At 39.0% G+C, this 24,762-nt stretch overlaps 2 protein-coding genes across 5 annotated transcripts in view; one reads left to right on the top strand and one right to left on the bottom strand.

Annotated features, from left to right (window-relative positions):
- The window catches only part of GNB4 (G protein subunit beta 4), a 55,479-nt gene extending 34,882 nt beyond the window's left edge, over positions 1-20,597 (top strand). For all 3 annotated transcript variants that reach the window (XM_026498267.4, XM_044383952.3, XM_048214891.2), the window contains 6 exons: positions 1,045-1,108; positions 2,907-3,069; positions 4,198-4,264; positions 4,368-4,569; positions 14,271-14,487; positions 16,389-20,597. In XM_026498267.4, the coding sequence (XP_026354052.1) occupies positions 1,045-1,108; positions 2,907-3,069; positions 4,198-4,264; positions 4,368-4,569; positions 14,271-14,487; positions 16,389-16,495 (820 nt within the window). In that variant the 3' untranslated portion in view covers positions 16,496-20,597. The remainder of the gene's footprint in view (positions 1-1,044; positions 1,109-2,906; positions 3,070-4,197; positions 4,265-4,367; positions 4,570-14,270; positions 14,488-16,388) is intronic.
- A 492-nt stretch (positions 20,598-21,089) lies between these two features.
- MFN1 (mitofusin 1) overlaps positions 21,090-24,762 on the bottom strand; it is a 31,541-nt gene continuing 27,868 nt past the window's right edge. For both annotated transcript variants that reach the window (XM_026498297.4, XM_026498289.4), the window contains exon 18: positions 21,090-23,220. In XM_026498297.4, the coding sequence (XP_026354082.2) occupies positions 23,133-23,220 (88 nt within the window). In that variant the 3' untranslated portion in view covers positions 21,090-23,132. The remainder of the gene's footprint in view (positions 23,221-24,762) is intronic.

Here is a 24,762-nt window from a genome sequence, read left to right as displayed (position 1 = left end):
CTGTTATCTTCCCTTTCATAAAAAAAAAAAAATTTGTGGCAGCTGCTACATAAATTCCTGCTAATGTTATTTACCTATAGGGAAGGGATCCAGGTGGCTTGGTGACAGGGTTCGGAAGGTGACTCCCCCCCCACCCCCCACTGGGTAGCTTTTTTGCATCTTCTGAATTTTATACCCTAGTGAAAGTGTCCAAAGCAAAACTTCAGTAACTAATAGTTATTTAGTCAAGGGTCATGTTTAGCCAGCAAACAAAGCTTTCTGCTTCTCAAGCCCAGTCCACTTTCCTCAGCTGTTTTGCCCATGTCTCAGACATTCTGTGCAGCTGGAAAATTCACAATTCCTCAAACACTTGTTGTATTTTTCCTCCTCTCGTCAGTGAACATACGCTCACAGAACACACGCTTCTACCGTCAGCTTACAGAATTCCGTTGTTCAGTATGGGTTCTTTTTGGCAGGACTCAACAAGCGGGTATTTGTCCCCCTTTTACTTTCCTGTAGCATTGACTGTGACAGTTTTCACTTCATTGATTGTAAACATGTGTAAATACCTTCTTTCTGCCACGCGGGGAGGCCTCAAAGGCAGGAGGCATATCCCGCATTGTACCCATAACACTGCCTCACCTTCCCAGGCCCTCGGTTAAGATCTTTAGGTGGCGTGAAATATGGTTGTTAGGCTAATATGTACTCCACTGTCCTTAAATTTAAGTCAGTAAATAATGAGCCGGTCAGCTACTATCTGTCAGAATCTTGAATAAGAACTAGAATGTTGTCACCATAAAAAGTTGAATCATTTTTTTAAAAAAGTCAAATTATAACCAGAGACATCTGTAGTAAAATGTTTAAGTTTTGCTAAATTCTATGGCCTATTGAAAACTTTTGGCATGCAGAAAAAAATTTATTAAGTTGGGAGGATATTTTCTGGTATCAAGATTTTAATTAGAAAAATATTTTTTTCTGAACTGACCTGCAGTAATGCAGTGCATGACTAATTTCAACTACCTTTGTCCTCTAAGTGTCGAATTATTTTTGTGTTTGTTCCTCTAGGCTACTAGTCAGTGCTTCCCAAGATGGAAAATTAATTATTTGGGATAGTTACACAACAAATAAGGTAGGATTTCTTAATCGTTCTCTTTCACCTTTTATTTGGCCTGGTGTCTAACTGTTCTTTATTTAATTACTTCAAACTTAATTTCCTTCAAAGATAAATTTATTCCATTTATTTTAATCTAGATCCTCTCTTTGGGCTTCATGTTTGCTTTTAATATTAAGCCCTTTTATGTTCCCAAGGACAGTGGTAGGACTGTCCTTCAGTGTATGTTACTTGAGTCTCCTGCTTTGTATTTTAGTAGTAGAAAAGGGTGTGCATCAGGAAACTATACGAGTGATTTACTTTCTTTTTCTTAAAGTTTTATTTATTGGAGTAATCTCTGCATTCAACATCGGGCTCAAACTCATGACCTTGAGATCAGGAGTCATGCGCTCTTCTGACTGAGCCAGACTGGTGCCCCTATACGTGATTTTTTTTTTTTTAACTTACCCATTTCCTAATGGGCAGTGACCCTGAGATTTTTATTTCTAGTTATGGGTAAGCCAGAATGCTACCGTGAGGCTTTTCTTGGGTCCCCTCTAGCCATTGATTTGTGTTTCTGGATTGCTCAGACGGTGCGGTCGCTGGGAGGCAAATCACAACTTTTTCCTATCTCTTGGCAGAACCCACTGGGTCCTCCTAAGGTGTCCACGGGAACCCCTTGATGTAAGGGGGTTGAGTGGTAGCGGAAAAGCTTCGAGAGAACTTACACACATGAAATACCTTTTAGATTCTGTGTATACTTCTGTCACTGTTTTTATTAAAGATTTAAAAGTACTGTTTTGTGAAGTAAAGAATAACTTCAGCCTGGTTGAGATTTTAAAGCTAGCTAAGGCAGATTTATAACAGTTTTTCTATATTAATTGGCCCATCCAGTATGTCTTTCAACTATATTTTCTAGAACAAAAATACTTTTTAAAATATTTTAGGTTTAGTGAGAGCGTAGTAGTAATCACCCAGTGCGTCGATTCCCTGGACCATTTAGCCTGCTGTTCCTGTGCGCGTTCAGTGTCGCCGCCTGCTTGCAGATGATCGGGGTTGGGTGGTAAGGCCCCAGCGTGGTGTGGGCAGGGTGTGGGCAGATCATGCTAACTATTGCCGTTTTTAAAATTTGGGTGCAGAGTATATATCGTACTATTAGAAAGTTACGGTGCTCTCTCTCTGTCTCTCTCAAGATTTATTTATTTGAGAGAGAGAGAGCACAAGCCAGGAGGAGAGGCAGAGGGAGGGAGAAGCAGGCTCCCTGCTGAGCAGGGAGCCCTATTCAGGACTCGATCCCAGGACCCCGGGATCATGACCCGAGCAGAAGGCAGATGCTTAACCAACTGAGCCACCCAGGTGCCCCAGACCGTGCCATCTCATCATGGGAGAACCATTTTATTTATTTTTTTTATGGAAGAACCATTTTAATTGGCTCTGATACTTGATTGTTCAGTGTTATATTGGAGGAAATTCCTCTTTTGACTTCTATTAGCAAAACAAAGAATTTTATTGACTTCTTTAACATTTTGCACTTAATATTTTGAATGGATATATTAGCATTGAAACATTCTACTTCCTTCTCTTAAAATAATTTCTGAAAAAGAACACTTAAATTCAAATGAATTGCTGATAAGTACTATGTGCCTATTACTTTTTCTGTATTAGTGTTTTATTTTTCATTGTTCACTTAAACCGTTGCATTTTTAATTTGGCTTATTTTTAGTTAGACGCATCTAATTTTTAGTCATTTGCTTTGTTGTAAATCGGTTTGATAAATGGTCTGTTTTCGTACTCTTAGTGTTTTATAAATAAAACGTGTGTTTTATTTGTGGTACAGATGCATGCTATTCCTTTGAGATCTTCCTGGGTGATGACCTGTGCCTACGCTCCCTCCGGTAATTACGTCGCGTGTGGAGGGCTGGACAACATCTGCTCTATCTATAACTTAAAAACCAGAGAGGGAAACGTGAGAGTGAGCCGAGAGTTACCGGGTCACACAGGTGAGCTCCGCTAAATATTGTCTTTTCCTACCAAATACGAGATGAGGACTCCTGAGTGAGCCAGTCAGCAAGAACGAGCGACAAATCGTGCTCAGCTGCTGAAGGTTGAGTGTTTATCAGGTGAGAGCAGAAATGACTGAGTCAGTGAAGCACCAACTTTATAGTTCTACAAACGATGACTGTAACTTTTTCTTTCAAAAATGGCACAATTTTATAAAAATGGACAGATTGATTGCAAAATATTCAAACAATAAAGAAAAAGAGAGCAAATACAGGGGTGCTTGGATGGCTCAGTCAAGTGTCTGACTCTTGAATTCAGCTCAGGTCACGATGTCAGGGTCGTGAGTTCAAGCCCTGTGTTGGGCTCCATGCTGGGCATGGAGCCTACTTTAAAAAAATGTATATGCGTTTTCTGTTTTCTCTGCAGCCATGTAACGATTACGGGATTTCGGCATCTGTACTTGGTTACGTAACTGAATGTGTGTTAGGTGCACAGTGAGAAGTACTCATAAGCGCGATAGTGCGTTGCTTGGTTTGCCAGGATGCGTGCCGTAGGGTGTACGCCGTACTGTAGCGTTTGGTTGGCAGTGTTAGTAAGGAATTTATTGCCACTCGCCAGGCTTCTGCCTCTCTGAATTGTTGGTAGTACCGTCTGACGATGCTTTTTACAAAAATCCTGCCGTGTCCATATTTGGAGACACTGGTGAGTTCTGAGCAGTCAGGTGACCCTTTTCCAAGAAGCCTTGGCTGAGGTGGTGTGATTTCGCACAGTACGAGAGGATTTCCCAGCGTCCTGAAGCTTGTCTGCCACAGACGGTACAGGGTTGTGTAAAGGAACCTCTCTCTTAGGCAGTCTAGTGGGCAGAAGGGACTGTGTCCTAAGCGCATCATTTTCAGAGTACCTAGCAGGACGTGCCATCCACATAGAAAATACTGAGAGTTTGTTGATAAAATTGGGTTGCAGACAGCATAGATCTTGAAGTAATTAAAAGTAGAACTATAGTATACTAATAAACATTTGTTGCCCACGTATCGGGTTTTAAAAACTGAAATGTGCATTACTATTCACGTGGTGGCTGGGTCCCGTGGTCAGTGATAACCTAAAATGTGTTGCTCTCTGTGCTGTAGGCTACTTGTCCTGCTGTCGATTTTTAGATGACAGCCAAATTGTTACAAGTTCAGGAGACACAACTTGGTAAGTGTGGCCCACAAGAGCACTGATTTGGGGGTCGAGGGTGATGGTAGGAACTAACATAAGGGAAGAGCTAATAGTCATTTTAATTTATGTTTAATTGCAGTGCTTTATGGGACATCGAAACTGCCCAGCAGACCACCACGTTCACTGGGCATTCTGGAGATGTGATGAGTCTTTCTCTGAGTCCTGACATGAGGACTTTTGTTTCTGGTGCTTGTGATGCCTCTTCCAAATTGTGGGATATTCGCGATGGAATGTGCAGACAGTCTTTCACCGGACATGTGTCAGATATTAATGCTGTCAGTGTAAGTAAATAGCATTTCTAAGGAAACTGTAATTTGCATAGAAACTGCTGAAATGTAGAACATGACTTTAACAACAAAAACTCCAGACAGGTTAACCACAAATCGATTACGCCAGGTAAATAGTCTGTGTATATGAGCATAAACGAATCATATGTGGTTATTGTCCTGTGTAGGCCAAATGCTAAACCGTATAGAAATGACTAGCATTTCCAAAAGTACTCTGCATGCAAACGCTTATGCGTATAAGACACTTCTAATTTCGTAAGAAGATGTATTTGGGCGGAAAAATTGGTTTCTACTTATTCACATATTGAAAGCCATTTTTTATAATTTTGTTGAACGTCTGAGGAAGTCAGTGCTTTGTTACCCTCATCCTCTGTTATTAGGTCAGCCTGGTTAGAAGAAGAGAATTTCAGAGCAGGTAAACCTAGTCTCCATCTCTCATCCTATCACCTCTATTGGGTTGATGTAGTCTCTTCCTAATTTGCTTAGATTTTGTCAGGGATGAATGGAGTTTATTAAATATTTCCGCTTCATTTGATGAGATGATCGTGTGGTTTTTGTTTTTTAGTCTGTTAAATGGTGAATTCACATTGATATCCCCCCCCTTTTAACCCAACCCTGTATTTCTGGGGCAAACCACACTTGGTCATCATGCATAATTGTTTTTATATATTAGTGCATTTGATTTATGAAAGTTTTTATGAAGTTTTACGGCCATATTCATTAAAGTTCTATTTTTCCTTTCTTGAAATGTTTTTTTTCTGATTCGATACCAGACGAAGGCTGGCGTAGGCAGAGGTGGGGAGCATTCCCTCCACCTCAGTTGTCTGGGCAGTTTGTGCAGAATCGGTGTTATTTTTTCCTTAAATGTTTGGTTGAATTTCTCTGTGAAATTTAAGCATGAGACTTAACCACAAACGTAATGTCGTATTTAGATATAGGCCTGTTGAGGTTATCTATTTATCCGTTGAGTCCTGACCCCCACTACGTCAGCGTGTGACCTTATTTGAAAATAGGGTTGTTGGGGATGTGATGAGCTGAGTCAGACCAGATTGGAGGTCTTTTAATCCAGGATGACTGGTATCCTTAGAAAAAAGGGGGAAACTCCAGACCAATAAGCAGAGAAAGTAAACAGTGTGAAGAGTCACAGGGAAGAGACTGCCATCTACAGCCAGCAGACACCTTGACTGCAGCTTCCAGCCTCCAGAGCTGTTGGACCTTAAATGTGTGCTGGGTAAGCCACCCAGTTTGTGGTGCTGTGTTCTTTATCTTCTCAAAGAACCATGTTTTGGTTTGAACGATTTGCTCTATTTTTCGAACAATTTGCTCTGTCTTATTTATTTCATTGATTTTTTTTTTTTTTTTTTTTACTGTTTGATTTGAATTTTCACTCTTTTTATTTCTTTGCTGTGTAGTTGGGTTTCATTTTCTTTTCTAGGTGTGTAAGGTAGAAGTTGATTTGAAACTTTTTTCCCCCTTAATATTGAAGCTTAAAGTGGTCAGTTTGTAAACATTGCTTTTGGTGCATTCCACAGATATGGATGTGCTGTGTTTTCATTTTCATTTATTTAAAAATTCTTTATAATTTTGATCTCTTTGACCCAGGACTTTTTTAGAAATACGTTATATAATTCTCAAATATGTGGAGATTTTCTTGATATTTTTATTTTTGTTTTTAATTGTATTATGGTCCAAGAATACACTTCGTAGGATTTATAAGATTCTAAACTTCTTGAGACTTGTTTTATGGTCCAGCATATGGTCTGACCTGGTCATTGTTCTGCACTTGAAAAGAATCTCTGTTCTGCTGTTATACTGGATGGAGAAGTCCACAGATAACAATTATCTCAAGTTGGTTAATAGTAGTATTCAGGTCTTCAGAGCCTGGGGGAGGGTGGTGGGGAAAAAAATAGTATTCAGGTCTTCTGTACTCTTATTGATACTTGTCAGTTCTATTTATTATTCAGAGAGGGCTGTTGAAATCTCTGATTGTGTATTTGTCCATTTTTCCTTGCAGTTTATTAGTTTTTCTTCAATGAGTTTTTTTTTTTAAGTTTTTATTTATTTATTTATTTGACAGAGAGACAGCCGCGAGAGAGGGAACACAAGCAGGGGGAGTAGGAGAGGAAGAAGCAGGCTCATAGCAGAGGAGCCTGATGTGGGGCTCAATCCCAGAATGCCGGGATCACGCCCTGAGCTGAAGGCAGGCGCTTAACCGCTGTGCCACCCAGGCGCCCCTTTCAATGAGTATTTGAAAGCATAAACCTTTAGGGTTATTGTGTTCTCTGGGTCAGTTGATTTCTTTGTCATTATGACATTTATCCCCGGGAATGTTATTTACTCTGAAGCTTTTGTCTGATATTAATAGAGCTACCCTAGCTTGCTTTTGATTAGTCTTAGCAGGGGCATATCTTTTTCCTTGCTTTTCCTTGCTATTTGTGTTTTTATTTTCAAAGCGATTTTCTTATAGGGCAGTAGTTGGGTCTAGAGAATCCTATTTCGGGGCGCCTGGGTGGCGCAGTCAGTTAAGCATCTGCCCCTGGCTCAGGTCATGATCCCTGGATCCTGGCATCAAGTCCTGCATTGGGCTCCCTGCTCAGCAGCGAGTCGGCTTCTCTCTCTCTCTCCCCCTTCCCCTCCCCTGCTCATGCTTGCTCACTCGCTCGCGCTCTCAAATCTTTTTTTTTTTTAAAGTCCTATTTCTGCCTTTTATTGTTTAGACCATTTACATTTTGTATGATTATTGTATTGACATGATTAGGTTTAAATCCACCATCTTGCTCTTTGCCTTTTGTCCTGTCTATTCTTTGTTCTTCTTTTTCTGCCTTGTTTTGCGTGTTTTAAAAATTTTTTGAATTTTTAAATTTCCTTTCTTGGCTTTTTAGCAATATTTTTGTTGGTTTTTGTTGTGGTGGTGGTTGCCGAGAGAATGTGTGGTGCACCTGTACCGTTCGTGGCAGTTTACTTTAAGTGCTGCTATATCACTTTTCCGTGTAGATAAGAACCTTTTACCTGGATTCCCCCACTTCTCCCCCTCCCAGCCTTTGTGCAGTTGTTGTTATTTTACTTTTATAGGTCTAAGCCCTACAAGACGTTGATATTATTGTTGCTTTCAAGAGCTGATGTTCCTTTAGGGAGATTTAAAAAATAAAGTCTTTACATTTATTAACATAGTTACCGTTTTCTGTGCTCCTCATTCTTTTGTTTATAGATTCAGATTTTCAACTATTTTTCTCCTTGAAGGGCTTCCTTTAATGTTTCTTATAGTGCAAATCTGTTAAAGTCCCTCATTCAGCTTTTGTATATCTAAAACATTTTTTATTTTGCCTTCATTTCTGAAAAATATTATCACTGTTTTGTTTTGTTTTTTTTCTTCTGTTGATACTCTGTCTTCCAGCTTCTGGTTTATGTTAATACCGGTGTGAGATGTCCTATCATTCTATTTGGTCTCTACACAGTGTGTCCTTTATTTTCCTCTGGCTGCTTTTAATATTTTCTGGGTTTTTTTTGTTTGTTTCTTAAAGACTTTATCCATTTATTTCAGAGAGAGAACAAGTTGAGCTGGGGCATGGGAACGGGGCAGAGGGAGAGGCGGAGAGAGAATCTCAAGCAGGCTCTGTGCTGGGCATGGAGCCCGATGCAGGGCTTGATCCCACAAGCCCAATACTGTGACCTGAGCCGAAACCAAGAGTTAGCGGCTGAGCCAACCGAACCACCCAGGTGTCTTTTCTCTTTGTTTTTAAGCAACTTGATTATGAAGTGTCTTTGTATAATTTTCTTATTTCTTGTGTCTGGAACTGTGGATTATAGTTTTCATCAAATTTGGAAAATTGCCAGCTGTTACCATTAAAATGTATTTTTGTTTCTACTGCTCTAGGGACTCGAAATACACATACATTAAGACACCTGGAGTGTTCCCACAGTTCGCTCATACTGTGTTCATTTTATTTTTCAGTCTTGTTACTTGCTGTATTTCACTCTGGATAGTTGCTGTTTCTGTGTCTTCCAGCTCACTACTCTTCTTCTGCAGTGTCTCATCTGCCATTAAACCCATACAGGCTTCTTCTTAAGCTCCGACATTGCTTTTGTCCTTGTCTGTTAATTCTATCATCTGTGATATTTTGGAGGTTTGTGTCCGCTGAGTAATTTTTTTTCCCTCCTAATTATGGGTCATATTTTCTTGCTTTTGCATGTCTGGTTTTCATTAGATGTGATGCCAGACATTGTAAATTTTACCTTGGTGGGTGATGGGTCATTTTGTATTTATATGAATACTATTTAGCTTTGTTCTAGGGCATAGTTATTTGGAATAATTTGATCTGTTCAGGTCTTACCTTTCAGTTCTGTTCGGTGGGCCCAGAGCAGCACTTTGTACTGAAGTTTGTCCCACCCTTGAGGGAAAACCTTATGATCTCTCTTCCTAGTGAACTGTGAGGTTTTCCCTCTTGGTAGGAGGGACAGACATTATTCTTGGCCCTGGATGAGCATCAGCTTGTTTCCTGTTATCTTTATGCGTGTCTCCTCTGCTTGAGAAGTTTCCTCACGCACCTGTGCTCAGTACTCAGCTGAATACCTGAGGGGCCCCTTATCATCTCCTGACTTTCCTGTCTGCCAAGGGTTGTCCTTTCTGGTGCTCTGGCTCGTGAGCTCTAGCTGCCTTGGACTCCCTGGATTCCCAGCTCTGTCTCCTCAACTCGGATGTCAGTGGGCTCCATTTAGGTTCTCCTTCCCAGCACCATGACCTGTAAACTCTCTCCAGGCAGGAAGTTGGGGCAGTTACGGGGCTTACTTCATTTGTGTCCTGTCTTTCAGGGACCACTCTCCTTTGTTGACTGTTACCCAGTGTCTTTAGAACCATGTTTCATATATTTGGTCAATTTTCTTTCTTTTATTTTTTTTTTTAGCATGGGGGTAAATGTAATCATTGTTACTCCATTTTGACTGAAAGTGGAGGTATAGCAAAGAAATAATTTTTTTAAAAATGAGCTGAAGAAAGAAAACAACGTAAAGGGGCTTGCCCAGTATTGAAAAGTAATTTATAAAGACCAACATAGACATATTCTCTTGAATTTAAGATATCAAAACATGACAAAAAATTCTAGAAATATTCAAAATGAAAAAGTAGATTACCTAGATACAACAGATAAGAAGTCAGGCTAGCCTCACACTTATCCATAATAAACAGGGCTGGGAGACTCCTGAACAGTGTCTGCTGAGTGTTGAGGGAGAAATATTGTGACCCAGGGATTTTAAGTATCAGAGGTCATATTTTAGGGGAGAAAAATTCCAGGAAATATAACCTAGGATAAGAGCTTAAGACCACATATAGTAACTCAAGGCAATACATGTAAATGGCTGCCACTATTAAAAGATACATTGTGAATCAAACTATATGTTGTTTACAACAGGAGCTACCTCTAAAACAAAATGGCCCAGGAAAGCTAACAGTAAAAATGGAAGAGTGGGCAAATGATAAACTAAAAGAAAACTGTAGTAATATTACTATATTTCTATTATGCAAAGTAAAGTGGAAACAAAAACTGTAAGACGAGAAGTTTTACATTAGCAAGAGATGGTCAGTAGTGAGGCTATGACACTGAAATACTCATAAAGCCAAAGCCATTAGAAATGCAAGGAGAAATGACTCCAGAACACCGTTGTGTAGGAGACTTGCGCGTACAACTTTGAGCTACTGATAGGTAGGCAAGAAAAAAGAGGAAGGATTTGAGTAATGTAGTTTAATAATGTTGACTGAATAAACATTACACTCTGCACTGGACAGGTCGTCTTAAACATAACCAGTTGCATAGTAGGCCGCTAAAGAAATAATAAATCAGAAGAAATAGCTCAGGACTTCGGAAAAAAGAACAGTTCACATGAGGAGAGGGAGAGGAAGGAGCTGAAGAGAACAAGGATAAATATTGCAGATACATAAAATTAAGAATAGTAAAGGTTATATTACTACATATAAAAGATTTTATTTTATTACTTTTTTAAAGATTTTAAAAATCATAAAACATGTAACTTACAGTAATTCTAAGTCAGTTTTCCAAAACTGACTCAATAAATGAAAACTTGACTAGCTTGATAATTTTTTTAAAACTACTTTTTATTGAAATGTTCAGACCCATGTAGTTTATTGGCAAATAACCTGTACTTTGAAGAAACAGAAAATTTCAGCACTATTAAAACTGTTCCTGAGCGCAGAAAAAGACAAAAAGTTTCCTAGTTCATTATGTCAGACTAGCATAACCCTTATACCAAAACACAGGAAAGGGTCTCCCTTAAGACTAGAGAAAAGCATCTTAGGAAAAATTACAGCAAATCAAATCCAACAATGTGTCAAGGTTAAAAAGATACATTATATATATAGTGAAAATTAGTTCTAGGGATGTAGGAATGATTTAATATGGGGGAATCTATTAATGAGATTTACCAAGTCATTTTGTCAGTATTTTGGATACCGAAAAGTATCTGATAAAAAGCAAACACCCCTTTCTAAAAAACAAAAAACTCAGTACTGGAAAGGTCTTCTCTATCATTAAAAACAAACCCAAAGAACCCAACTTGAATGAACAGCCATCACACGCACGTTTCTTTAAATGCATCTGGCATATTTAATATATATTCAGATATTTCCTCTAATTCTGAGGGCTTCCTAAGCTCCCAGGCAATTAAAACTAGTCCATCGTATTGGTAAGGTGAGCCTCTATCATCCAAACTAGGGAATGTGAAATTCTGAGTGTGGAAGAATGTCGTTCCCAGTTTTCCTCAGGAGAAAGGCGTAACGGGGACGATCCTGTACAAAACGGGATGTCTGGCCATCCTGTGTCTTGGACATAGACTGTTGGCACGCTGTGCCCCTTACGCTGAGCTGAAAGGGGTGACCTTTGTGGCTGGGTGTTCTGCGCCAGCGTCCTTTACTGCACTACAGCTTCTGTTTCGGTCCGTGGTAGAGAACAGGTTTAACCCATACATGCTGGTAAATGTATACAAATGGTATTGTTGGACCTCCTGCAAAGGAACAATGGAGAGTATCTTGCTGGCTCTTAGAATGGAAGAAAGTGGTCAAAATCGTTAGCCTCTAGGTAGGTAGTAAGGGTTTGGTGAAGCCTTTCACTTGCTTAAGGGCCTTCTTTCTAAACTTCACTGTGGTCTGGGAGGACTAATGATTGGATCCTTGGTAGACAGAGGAAATTGTGGCTAGAGGTTCCTTACGCCTTTGGGGAATTTGAAAAGGGAAAGTAGTTCCTTGTTTTTGATGTGGAAAAACTATCTCTGCTGGAACCAGGCTTGAAGCATCCTAAAAGCATTAAAGTAAAAAGTACTTGCATTTCTGAGAGCCTGTTACCCTGTTAATCACTGCCTTCCTCCACCATCATCCTGAATGTGGGGGAGGGGGAACTTCTTAACACTGAAAACACTGGAGGCATTCTTATTGTATTAAGTAACAAGACGATAATACCATCACCCTAGTTTAAATTGTTCTGAAACTTTCAGCTGATGTAGTTGGACCCAAAGCTGAATTCGAAAGTAGAAAAAATGTCATTATTTGCAGGTGATATAGTCTGGCTGTCTAGGTATCACAAAGAGTTTGGTGTATTTTCTGGGTGACAGACACTATTTTAAAATCAATAACTTTCTTGTATACACCAGTAATAACCAGGTAAAAGAGAACAGAAAGGAAGAAAATCCTATTGGGAATAGCAACAGAAATTAGGAAAGAGGCATACATTTAGCAAGAAATGTGTAGAATCTTTATAAAGATAATCATAAAATTTTGTTGAAACTTTTTTTTTTAATTCCATATTCCTGGGGCACCTGGCTGGCTGTCAGTGGAGCATGTTAACTCTTGATCTCGGGGTTGTGAGATCAGGCACTATGTTCGATATAGAGATTACTTAAAAATAATCGTGGGGTGCCTGGGTGGCTTAGTTAAGTGTCAGCTCTTGATTTCAGCTTGGGTCCCGAGATGGAGCCGCACGTCGGGCTCCTCGCTGGGCGTGGAGCCTGCTTAAGATTCTCTCCCTCCCTCCCCCTACCAACTCTTGCACTCCCTTTCTCTAAATTAAAAAATAAAGTTTTTTTTAAAATACCATCTTCCTGAATGAGAAGACTGCATATAATAAGCTAATCATTTGTCCCTCAAACTAATTTTTAGGCTTAATACAGATTTTAATCAAAACCCAAGTGGAGGGGTGGCTGGGTGGTACCATCTGTTAAGTGTCCAACTCCTGTTTCCGGCTCAGGTTGTGATCTCCGGGTCATGCGATGGAGCCCTGAGTCCAGGGAGAGTCTGCCGGGATTCTCTCCCCCTCCCTCAAAAGAAACCCAAGTGGATTTTGTTGTTGTTGTTGTTGAGATGAGTCAGAGGAATATGGAGAAAAGAAACTTGATCAAACGTCTGTGAAATTGAAGTGGGGGAGAGGAGAAAACACTCTGACTTGAATCAGAGTACCATAGTATTCTGCCATGCCAGATAGAAAAATTTACTATCAAGTTATGATTTTTTTTTAAAGATTTTTTTATTTATTTGACAGAGACAGCCAGCGAGAGAGGGAACACAAGCAGGGGGAGTGGGAGAGGAAGAAGCAGGCTCCTAGTGGGGCTCGATCCCAGAATGCCGGGATCACACCCTGAGCCGAAGGCAGACACTTAACGACTGCGCCACTCAGGTGCCCCAATCAAGTTACGATTTTTAAAAAGTGTGATACAGGTATAAGAAAGGATATAGACACAACTAACATTTTTGTGAATATAAGAGTTCAGTGAATTAAAGATGTAACAAAAAATCAGTAAAATGATTAATCAATTGTGGGGACAGTTACTTGACTATTAAGTTAGATCTTTATACTGAATGCTGTATATCAAATCCTGGATAGATAAAAATTAAGATGTGAAAAATGAAATTACTTTAAGAAATTAGAAAAAGATATAAGTGAACATCAGCTAATAAGCCTGAGAAAGGACTTTATTCATAAAAACAATGGAAGAAATCTCAAATGGAAAGATAAATTTGATTACATAAAAAGGAAATTGTTTATTTTTTTAAAAGGAAACTATAAAAAACTAAAATTTGAAAAAAAAACTTTTGTAGTCATCTTATTTCTACAAATCAAGTACTAACAGGATAGTAAAAAATAAGCAAAGGTCGTGAAGAATGAGTTCACAAAAATAATACAGATGACCAAAAGATACATGAAAAAAAAAAAAAGGTCTGTTTAAAAAATCAATGTTGAGTAGTGCTAGGTTCTGAGAAAAGGGGATTCACAAACACAATGCAGAGTTTACTACTAGCTTAACTTCATACGTCGCCTAACCGGGACGATTTATGTTCTCTTCTGTAAAATCTCTGCTATTTATTTCTCCCGTGGGATTCTGGAATGGTTAATGCGAGCACCGTGAACAGTGCTGTCCGATCGCGGTCTCGGCGTCGGCCGGGGGAGGAGCAGAGCCGCCTGCCCTGGGGACTGGCCTTGCGCCCGGCCCGGCCCCGCGCGCTCCTTCCGTCAGCCCTGCCCAGCACTCGGAAGCCAAGGCCCGGAGTGCGTGAGAGTTTCGGGGCGACAGTTCTCACCTGCTCAGAAGCCAAGTCGGAGTTGAGCCTAGCCCTGTCTTACCCGAGTCCGTTACCTCGCCGCCGCTGCGCGGGTTTCGTACCCTTCTGCGCGGTCAGCGTCTGTTCCTTTGCCTTCTAGTTTTTCCCAAACGGCTATGCCTTCGCCACGGGCTCCGACGACGCCACGTGCCGGCTCTTCGACCTCCGCGCAGACCAGGAGCTGCTGCTCTACTCGCACGACAACATCATCTGCGGGATCACTTCCGTGGCGTTCTCAAAGAGCGGCCGCCTCCTGTTAGCCGGTTACGACGACTTCAACTGTAACGTGTGGGACACGCTCAAAGGCGACCGCGCAGGTTGGTGCGCAGCCCAGCAGGCTGCGCTCGGCTCAGGACGCGGGGACGGGTCCCGCGGGGCCGCGGGCAGCGGCACCCTGGCGGTTCTCGCTCGTGGGCCGTGGTGACGTTCCCGTTAGGTCAAGAGTAGTAACATCTAGTTCCAGAGTATGTTCTTGTTCGGTCAGTTTTGTTCCAAAGATGAAGCGTGGGTCTAATTCAGTGTGGTCTTCTCCAGATTGGTTTCTTCCCACCTGACGGGAAGCGCTGTAACTGCCGGGAATCTTCTTGCATCCGGAGCAGATCTTGTCTGGGGCAGGACCTGTTCCCACCTTCCCCTTAGCCCCATGCCCTGAGTGCTCCCCCGTCGCTTCCAGAATATTAGGGACTGTATCAAGTCACACTGGGGACTGTCAGGAATAACAACTTACACAGTGATTTTAAGTATTCTTTAGAATCAGTATTATGCATATGCAAACAGGTACATGGCTTGTTACCAAACAGCAGTCCTCTGGCCCCAGCCCTCATTTCCTGTTCCCTAAGGTAGCTCCTAAGTATTTCTTTCCAGATCTCTAAATAATAGTCCTCTCTTGCTATTCCTTGATTGTGTGCGTGCGCACTCCAACATGGTTTATTAGTATCCGCACTGGGGGGCGGTGGGAGAGTGATGGTGAAGCTGAACCCTCAACAGAGAATGTCTGGAAGCTTTAGAACAATTCGAATGAGTCATTGATTTTTTTTTTTCTTTTCAACTTCTTGGCGTTCTCTGTTGGGGTTCAGCTTTAACATCTTTCCTCCCACCACGGCCACCTCCTTTGTGTCTTCTAATGTTTCCCATGTACAGCGGATTTTATTTAGAACGCCAGTCAGTGTTTACACAATTAGGACTTTTGTTTAAAGAGGTATTAGGTGTTTTGCCTGTATTGAATCAATTAGTATCCCTAACAAAATTAGAATGTGTTTGTTTTCCATAATTTAGCATATGCTTGAGTTAGTTTTGCTTTGCTTACAGCTGCTTGGTTTCAGGTTGGCTCCACTGGATACTTCACAGTAAATTTGAATGACAACTTGTGAATTGCTAATTCATTTTCCTTTCCAACGTGACTTGGAGTATCTAGTCACAGTGCTCATTTGTTGTTTCAACCCATAATTGTACAGTTGTCCGTTGCTACACGCTGCTGTGCCGGGGGTTCTGCAGAGAGCATTGCGTTAGACAAGAGTATGTTCCTGAGGTTGGGCGAACATGATTTTGCTTTGTTACAGAGATACTGCAAACTCAAACACAGTTTATTAAAGAAAAAATTCTTGAATTTGATATATTCTAAGTTTTCTTGTAGATCTTCACGTTTCTTATTTTCCTCGCAGTTATTTGGGAATATTCGTTTTATCCCATGTGGTGATCTATCAAATGAATTTAACTTTAATATACGAAACTATAACTAGATGAGTTGGGTGGTTTCACAAAGTTATAACCAAAACATTGCGGTGTTTACTGTTTAACAGAACAAAGTACATAAATTACATTGGTGTTTTTGGAAGTGGTGAGGTCAGGCAACTTCATTCCTATTCTTGCTGTTCTTGTGGTGAAAGGCCGCTTCACTGAACTGCATTTGAGATTCTGTTTTGAAAACAGCAGTGGCAACATCTGGCAGATCATGAACTTATTAGAGATGTAAAGTATACATCTCTTTTCCTAGAGCTAAGCAAGCATGACTATAAAGTATGTCAAGAGTGATAAGCATGGGCTGATGTACGCGCCAGAAATTCATATAATGCGAAGAACTGTATTTCACATATCTAGCTTACCTCTTGCACCCAGTCTCCCAGGTTAGGTTTTAAATACCCTTCTAGATCTTTTATGCATATACCTGTTTAATTCTGAAAGTTGCCTGTTAACTTTTTACCGAACTTTTGTTTTTCAGGTGTTCTTGCTGGTCATGATAACCGCGTCAGCTGTTTAGGTGTAACCGATGATGGCATGGCTGTGGCAACAGGCTCTTGGGACAGTTTTCTTAGAATCTGGAATTAATAGTGTGTACAGGTTTTCTGTTCTCCGTTGCAATCTGGAGAAATCAGTGCTACAGCCTATCGCTGTGAGAAGAAAATTCTACCTTATATTTGCAGGTGAAGATTTTTCTATTGAGATTATTATATACAAAAAGATGATTTCAGTAAACTACAAAACAAAAAAGTGGGGGGAAAATGCAAGGGTGCTTGCTGAGATCAAAAGGACCAGTGCATTAATTTGAGGAGTTGAGCTAATTTAACCTTGATGAATTTTTGCTTGTACTCAAATTTGTTATTTTCTTCGTGTAGGACAGAATGTACACATTATAGCTGTTTTCATGTTTGATTGTGTTTGCATTTTTTAAGACCTACATTTTTAACTTTCTATACATAAGAAGTATCACATTTTTGAGTTTTGTAATGGAAGAAGTAGGCACAGTAATAGATGGAGGTGATCCCCTATGTATGTGTACTTATGTTTGAAGAAAGGCTTCTTGATTTCTGACCTCCCTTTTTCATCCGAAAGAGCTCCTGGTTGCTTCATGTCTCAAATGCTAGCAGGCCTAGTAACTCAGAGGGTAGTCTCTGTTGAGTAGATAATTAGTTTCTGCGGCATCCTTTGCCATCCTACGAATTTAAATAAGTGCTCATTTTCAGTCCTTGGAGGGGGAGGTAATCTGAAGGCCAGGGAATCGAGATTTCATTCTGAAATTCTAGACCTATATGAGAAACTCTTACATTAATAGCAGTAATTGCGTAAAAATGGTTCTTGACATTTAAAAAATCTGGTTACGATCAAATGACACTTTGAGTAGCCCTCTAAATAGTTGGGCTTTCCTAGTGATTTTATAATCTAGAACCGAGTTTGTAGGGTCCACTCATTATTTCAGATTAACATTTAGATCGTCCTTGTAGCTGAAGAATTTTCCCCAGTGTTCTCCGTTGATACACATGTAGATGGGAAATACAATGTGATGGTATTATGTTGTTGAAAGGAGTGTTAAAATCTAACCAGTCACTACACTTGATTAGTTATAATTGTGTAGCAAGGTAGCTTTATGAATTCATGTTCAAATAGTTCATATCAATTCAGATTTTATATTATCTGTGACTTAAATTTTAAAAAGGAAATATTCAGACTTCTTGCTCTTCTGTAATTCTTCTCTTGGCACAAAATAATGGTTTCTAAGTGATTTTGCCAAAAAGAAGCCTTAGATCCAAGGGACTCCACTTTAAAGCCAAAAGAAAAATTCCAGGAGCGGTTCTTAAAGGAGTCAGAGGAAAATACTAAGCAACTCCTGTTTGTCAATGATATAATGTGTCTATTGCTAGAATGCGTCCCCCCCATTGAAACAAAGATACTTTCCCCCTATAACTAAAGCTAAAGGACAATAGAAGATTGTTAGTCTTGCTTGATGGTGAAGTCATGGATTATTCTCATATATAGAAGTGCATTATTTTTGTAATTTAGCGAACCATGTCCGTTACTGTTGAGATGGGTCTCAACTTTTGATCACATGTAACCCTAAATACTCCCCAAATTTTACTTGTGAATTTTCATTTTTGTGAATGTGCTAGTAAGTGCATCAACTATAATGAAGTCTCTATCAGTTTTAAGATCAGCTGATAATAAAAAGGAAATGGATAAAGATTAAGATATAGGACCAAAAAAAAAAAAAAGACTATTGTAGATGGCAGGCATGAATGTATATTTATAAACACATATAAGATTTCTATGAACTTTTTTTGCAATTAATGTTTGTGGACTGTCATTTCATAAGGAATAGCTCTTTGAGGTAAGGCAAGAATATTTTAAAGGAACGTATTCATTTCCCAAAAAGGTGAGGGTTTGCCATGTATGTAGTTCAGCAATTCATTCAAAATTCCTGTTCAAGAAACCACTTCTGCCATGTTCAAAATAGCCATATATATATATATAATGTGTAAGAGTATCTCTACTTTGAAAGTTATTCTAGTAACAAAGATACTTTTGTCGGAGATACACAGACTACAAGAATTTCATGGTCTTTATTAGCATGTTGATAGAATGAGTTAAAGTCTTCGTAGATAAGCTTAAAAGCAGTTCCCATAATTCAGTGTGTACTAGGCAACTAAGACCCAACCACTACAGTGGCTATTTATACAGAAGATAAAATGGTGACTCATTACCACATTAACTTACTAGCTAAACCTTTGCTCTCTAGTAATCAAGGTTCAAATTGCTAAATATATTTATTTACTTGCAGTTTGAGTTCAGCTGATAGTCTTAAGTGTTGTGTGTAAGACTTGTAACCAGTAAGAGTAATAGAGTATTACTGTGCAGTTTTAAAGACTTTGCATCAAGATTGTTGCATTTATCTGGTGCCTGTTTTCTTTTACCTTATAAGAAACATTTAAACATAATATGCCTCAGCATGTTTGTTTATAGATTCATTAATCACTTCATAAAGACTGTTTTTTTCAGATCTGGCAAGAATAATTTAAGAGAACATATTCTTTTCTAAAAGGAGTGAGTGATTGCCATGTGGTTCAGCAGATGGTCCCGAAAGCTGATAGCAAAGACCTCTCCACCCTGATGGACAGGCAGGCCTCCTTTTTGGCTGCTGTGTTAGAGGTTTAGACTCCCTCCCTCCCTCCCTCCGATTTTTCTAGTTGTGATCCCATGGTTCCATGCACCACACCGAATTCATCTTCACAGGGGCAAAAATTTGGGTTTAACATTTCAATTGTAAGTCTAATAGGCCATTCTCATTTTAATGTAGACTCAGCTGAACTACTGCACGATGATAGTTAACTAGTATCCTAGACATATGGATGTTTGTGCTTCTGGAACATGTTAAGCAATTTTAAAGTTAACCTATTGAGAGAAATGGATCTTGCCTTCTCCAGGTGACAATGAAATTTTTATTGTTAAAATATACCATGCCAATATCATAACTGACCTTTTCCGACACTATTGCGGTCTTAGATTTAACAATTTTAACCTTTTTAAAAGTGAAAACATTCAGGGAAATTTATGCTTTGGTTACTGTTGAATGTTTCACATTTTAAACTACAAGGCAAGTGAATACTTGTGGCTTATCTGTTGATGTTTAAACTTATGGAAACTGATTAAACAGTCTTCTAAATGGGCCTTTCATTTTCACAATATTCTCTCTAGAATCTTTACGGTATAAATCATGCTTAAAAATTCTTGCTTTTAAATCAAGTACTATGTTCAGCTTCAAATTTCCCTTTTGCCATTGTGGAAAGCAAAATTTTAAACTCTTATCTCCTGTTAGAATTTTTTAAAACACTCTCAAGTTTAGCCCATCCTTCTTGTGAGAAAGAGTAGCACAATGAAAAAAACTGGTATTGTGAATTAAGTTTCATCTTTACTAGTTTTTCCTCCCGTTCATTTTGAGTTGCCTTAAATTCTGTGGTATATCTAAAAATATTGGTTACAATAGGTACTCATTAAAATGGTTTGTAGTTGAATGTTTAAGGTAGCAGTGTATCTTTTAAAAGTTTATTAGTCACAGATTGATGGTACACCTTGTATTTAGCGGATGTGTTTGCATGTTGATAAAATTTCCTGAGTCTTTTTCTTAAGTCCAATTACTGATCCTATAAAATAGTTATAATGCAGCATCATGAAGAAACTGGTTATGTGTTTCAACTGGTGTTAAGTGTTCCCGAAAAAATCTTACATCATATAGTATTTATTTTTTAATTGAACTTCAGTGATACTTGGTAGGTAGTTCAAGCCTTTTGTCTTTTACACAATGGTGCTCTATTCTATTGTTTTCAAAGCATCTGAACACTTGGATTCGCATATTCTTATCCAAAGGCATCCACACAGAAGTGGGTTTTTAAAGCTGAGTAAAATGTTTTTCACCTACCGTGGTTTCTATAGAACAAACTTGTAGCCAATTGACTTGGAATGTCAGTAGTATGACTATGGGCAAGATGAACGTAGCTTAAAGCTCTTATAAAAGCTTTCAACCAAACTATGGACTTGTACCATGATTTAATAGTATTCTTGGATCTTTCTTGCACAATGATTCATTCCTTTATTTGTACAGTAGCTCTGTGAAATGTTGCTGTGAATTGATATTGTAATCAATAAATTGCTTTTAACCAGATTTCACGTAATGTGTTCTAATTTTTAAAAAATCACACTAAAACTGGGTGCCTGGGTGGCTCAGTTGGTTAAGCATCTACCTTTGGCTCAGGTCATGATCCCAGGGTTCTGGGATTGAGACCACACTGGGCTCCCTCCTCAAGGAGGAGCCTGCTTCTTCCTCTCCTTCTGCCCTACCCGCCCTTCTGTGTCTCTGAAATGAATAAATAAAATCTTAATCACTAAAAATTAAGCCTTTCAAACTCCAAGTCTAGTATTTCATGCTCAACCCTTTTTCCTTTCCTTAATCTACTCCTTATCACTGTAAATGCTGCCTACTGTTAAAAGGCTAAAAAATTACTTACTTAGGGCTTTCATTTCATTACCACATCCTTGCAGAATGAATGAGGGAACTTCCTTCCTTGGCCAGGTGCATGAGCCAGTCTACTCAAGATACTGGATATGCCTACTGCAAACATGAAGATTAAAACTCACTGCCAGTATAAATGCTCCATTTATCAACTATCAGGCAAACAAATTTTATTTTCACCTTGCATACTTGTAAAAATGTAGTTCTATAAAAAGTTTAAGGTTATACAAAGTTACAAATAATCCTGCAAACATACATAGTAAACCATCAAGTGTGTGCAACGACTTAACTACAGCTGTGAATTACATAATTCTGTATAAAATTCATGGGCTTAGAGGTGCACATATCTCCAGGCAGAAAGGTTGGGTTTCATTATTTTAGTGTTCCATTTCCAACATTCATGCATTTTCAAACTTGATCAGGTAGAACTGCATTCACACTGGTGATGGAGAACTACCGTAGCTTCACTATACCAGAACCACTATTCCAGGTAGTTCTCAGACTTGATCATGCATCAGGTCACCTGGACGACTTGTTAGACCGCTGGTTCCCAAACACTACTGGATTCAGTAGGTCTGGGGGGGACCCTGCAATGTGCACGTCTCAGAAGTTCACAAGTGATGGATAGTTAATCCAGGGACCAAACTTTGACAGCCACTGTGCTATTACTAAGGAGGTGATACCAAACCACTATGCTGTTTCAAAAAGTTCACGTACTTTCATACAAAGATTAAGGTCTTGAACCTGTAACCTAAAAAAGCAGTACCCAGGCTTAGACATCAGTTTTTCATGTGGCAGTTGCTACCTAATCCCATTTGTTGGTAGCTTGTACTATTTTTTGGTTATAAAGCAACGACAAAAGCTATAAACTAGTATTTGGATTTCAATACTGCATCCTAGTACCTGATCTGCATAAAAATATATTTTTGAAAGGCTTCTGTGACCTAAGTAATGTTATTTTCTCCTTAAAATATCCTGGAAAATAGTGCTGCACCTGCTATGAAAAGACTGAGTAGCATTCGGGAGCCTCAAAGGCACAAGAAAGGAAATATTAAGAATTATGGATAAAAGAGCCTAACATGTTACCCTCTGTGGAAAAGCAGAAACTGCCCCTGACCAAATGCACTGTCATTCTGCCTCTAACAAGCATCTAGATGCTGCTGCTTTGGAGATCCTCGGGGCTACATTCTGCGTAGCAAAGCCCTAGAATGCCATTCTTCATGTTTCCAAATCAGTTCTATTAGTTTTTACACAGAAACAGATACAGTACTTGAACTCATGAACATTTCATTAAGTTAAAAATTAACAGTGCCCTGGCAAATTCATACAATAAAAGTAAAAGCTACCCAGGGGAACAATCCAGCAGTATCCCTGCCAAACACCCTCTGCACAACAGCATTTGCACATGACCATAACCACCAAAAATTCAGAGCTCCCATAGCTTTGGCTATTTCTGTCACTTCAAACTATTCCTAAAACCGAGATAGAAAGGTTTCCTTGCCATAATCATAGTTGAAGTGGAAAATGCTTCTTTAGAAGCAGATCAAGCAACCATTCAGACCCGGATACTTTTATAAGAGACTTCATGATAACAAATCTTTATACCATTTTTACATCAGTTTTAATGGGAAAAAAGAGGGAGTAAAAACAGTATATTAGTGGTTTACATACCTGCCAGGATGGCAAAAGTGATTGTAACTTGCATAAACAATACACTCAAGAACATTCCACACTCCTCCTTGCTAGAGCAATAATACAGTTTAGAAAACAACAAAAACAAATGACTATTCCCATTAAAATAGGCATCAAAAATTAGTTTTGAGAAAAGATGAAAGGAACATTCTCTAACTCCTGGATGCCAGGAAGCAGAGTTTTTCAGAATCAAAAACAAAGAGAGCCCTTAATTAAGAACAAGGCCCCACCCCTCAGGGGTCACATAGTTGGTTCTGTTGCTTTTAACTAATTCATTTTTAACACAATTTAGCCTTTTCTTTACCCAAAATTAAAACTAAAAATACATCATAACACTCTTCAGAAATGCAAACACCCTGAGATAGATCATTACCAGAATCTACACAAGGATTTGCTAATAGGTACAGTTAGTGTAATTCATATTTAAAGTAATTTCATAAACTGTCCCAATCTTCCAAGTTCCATTTTCTCCTATGATGATCACCAAAGCAATCTCTACTGTTTAGATTCTTCTTCATTGCTTGAATGTAGAAACTGCTTAGTAAAATTCTCCAGCTCATTTTCAAGTTGAACGGCTTTATTTCTAATTTAAAAAAAAAAATGAATAAAATACCAATCTAATTATCATAAAGGCCAAAGAGAGAAAAATGCATTTCATCCAATCTTAAGAAGAAAATCACTAGTCAGGTGCTGCTACATAGTTATCTGAACTCAGATTAAACTATTACCACCTGTTAAGAGTATGTATATATGCTATTATAGCTTTGCTGTAAACACAGAATCCAGTGTCCAGAACTTTAAAAAGGTACACTGAGGTAAAAACCAAAAACTGAAGAATGAAAAGCGTAAGAGACAATGGAGTCCTATTACCTTACATGGGAGTTATATTCTGAGTCACAGACTCATAACTGTCCCTGAATTCCCTTAAGTGAAGCATATAGCATAGAACTGGGTTTATGTATACATAAGTAGCTGTCAGAGGTCAAAGACCGTGGTATACCAACAGTTTGTTTTTTTAATACTAGAATCATACCTGATGCAGCCAAATACCCTAAAACAAGAGGACTGTTGCCACTGACAGAGGAACACAGCTTGTGGCTCCCATTCGCATACTATGTCAGGGCGCACACATACCTGAATGAGCTTCTCTCTTTTCTCTTGGTCTTGTACTGTTGCTGGGTGCATATGGTCAAGGTCATATGAGTTAATGGACTCCCCTGTATGCTTCTTCAGGCAACTCTCCTCAAGCATGAGGTAAGTTAAGTTTTATCTGAACTGCTGAGCCTAATCTAGTAACAATGGAGATTCTAAATACTATGGTATTTGTTATTTTAAACTTTCCTGTTAGAAAAAGGATTAGCAGATCAAAACTATTCACACTTACTCAAGTCAGTCCTGCCAAAATCAAAAAGCTACAGTAAGTGCCAGTAATATCATTTACATTTTACTCTAACAAGATGAAACACTACTAAAAAAACTTACCTAAGTAAAAAAAAACAAAAAATTATACTACATATAATTTTACTAAATTTGAAAGGCTGTATTTGAGATGATCTAACTTAAAACAGGCCGAACGGAATAAATGAAATTTACTTGGGTGTGTTTGTATGTATAAGGAGTTTGGAGTCTAAGTGACAGGCAGTTGTCTTTTCCAGAGATTATGAAACTGAGGAGCGATGACAATGTCACTGCAAATCAGATTATGACACCGTGGATAGACTCAACTGCAGGTGTTTTAGATGTATGTCCCAAAATTTAGCTCCATTTGGAGACACCGCAAGCTGCTCTTACATGGGCAACTGTATGTAGCATTAATTACCAAGGAACTAATTACCAGGAATTAACTGATGCTTAAGTATACTTATAAGTGAGCCAGCTAACGGGTAAAAGCTGAACGTTAAGACCTACCAAGAAGTAGTCACCTCATGGTGACACTCCTGGTCAGGTCCTCACAGGCAAACTTTACTTAATCACACAGAATCCATGTTAAGTCAATATTAAACCAGAATTGCAAAAATTAGGCTATCTTGTTTACCTCTGTTGCTTCAAATTTAAGCACACCCAACAGTCCCCCAGTGAAAATGAAAGTTAAGGGTCTTGAATACACAGGACTAAAAACTCACAC

Source organism: Ursus arctos, unplaced genomic scaffold, assembly GCF_023065955.2.
Source record: "Ursus arctos isolate Adak ecotype North America unplaced genomic scaffold, UrsArc2.0 scaffold_4, whole genome shotgun sequence".
Taxonomy (NCBI): domain Eukaryota; kingdom Metazoa; phylum Chordata; class Mammalia; order Carnivora; family Ursidae; genus Ursus; species Ursus arctos.
This window is presented reverse-complemented; position numbering and strand designations above follow the sequence as displayed.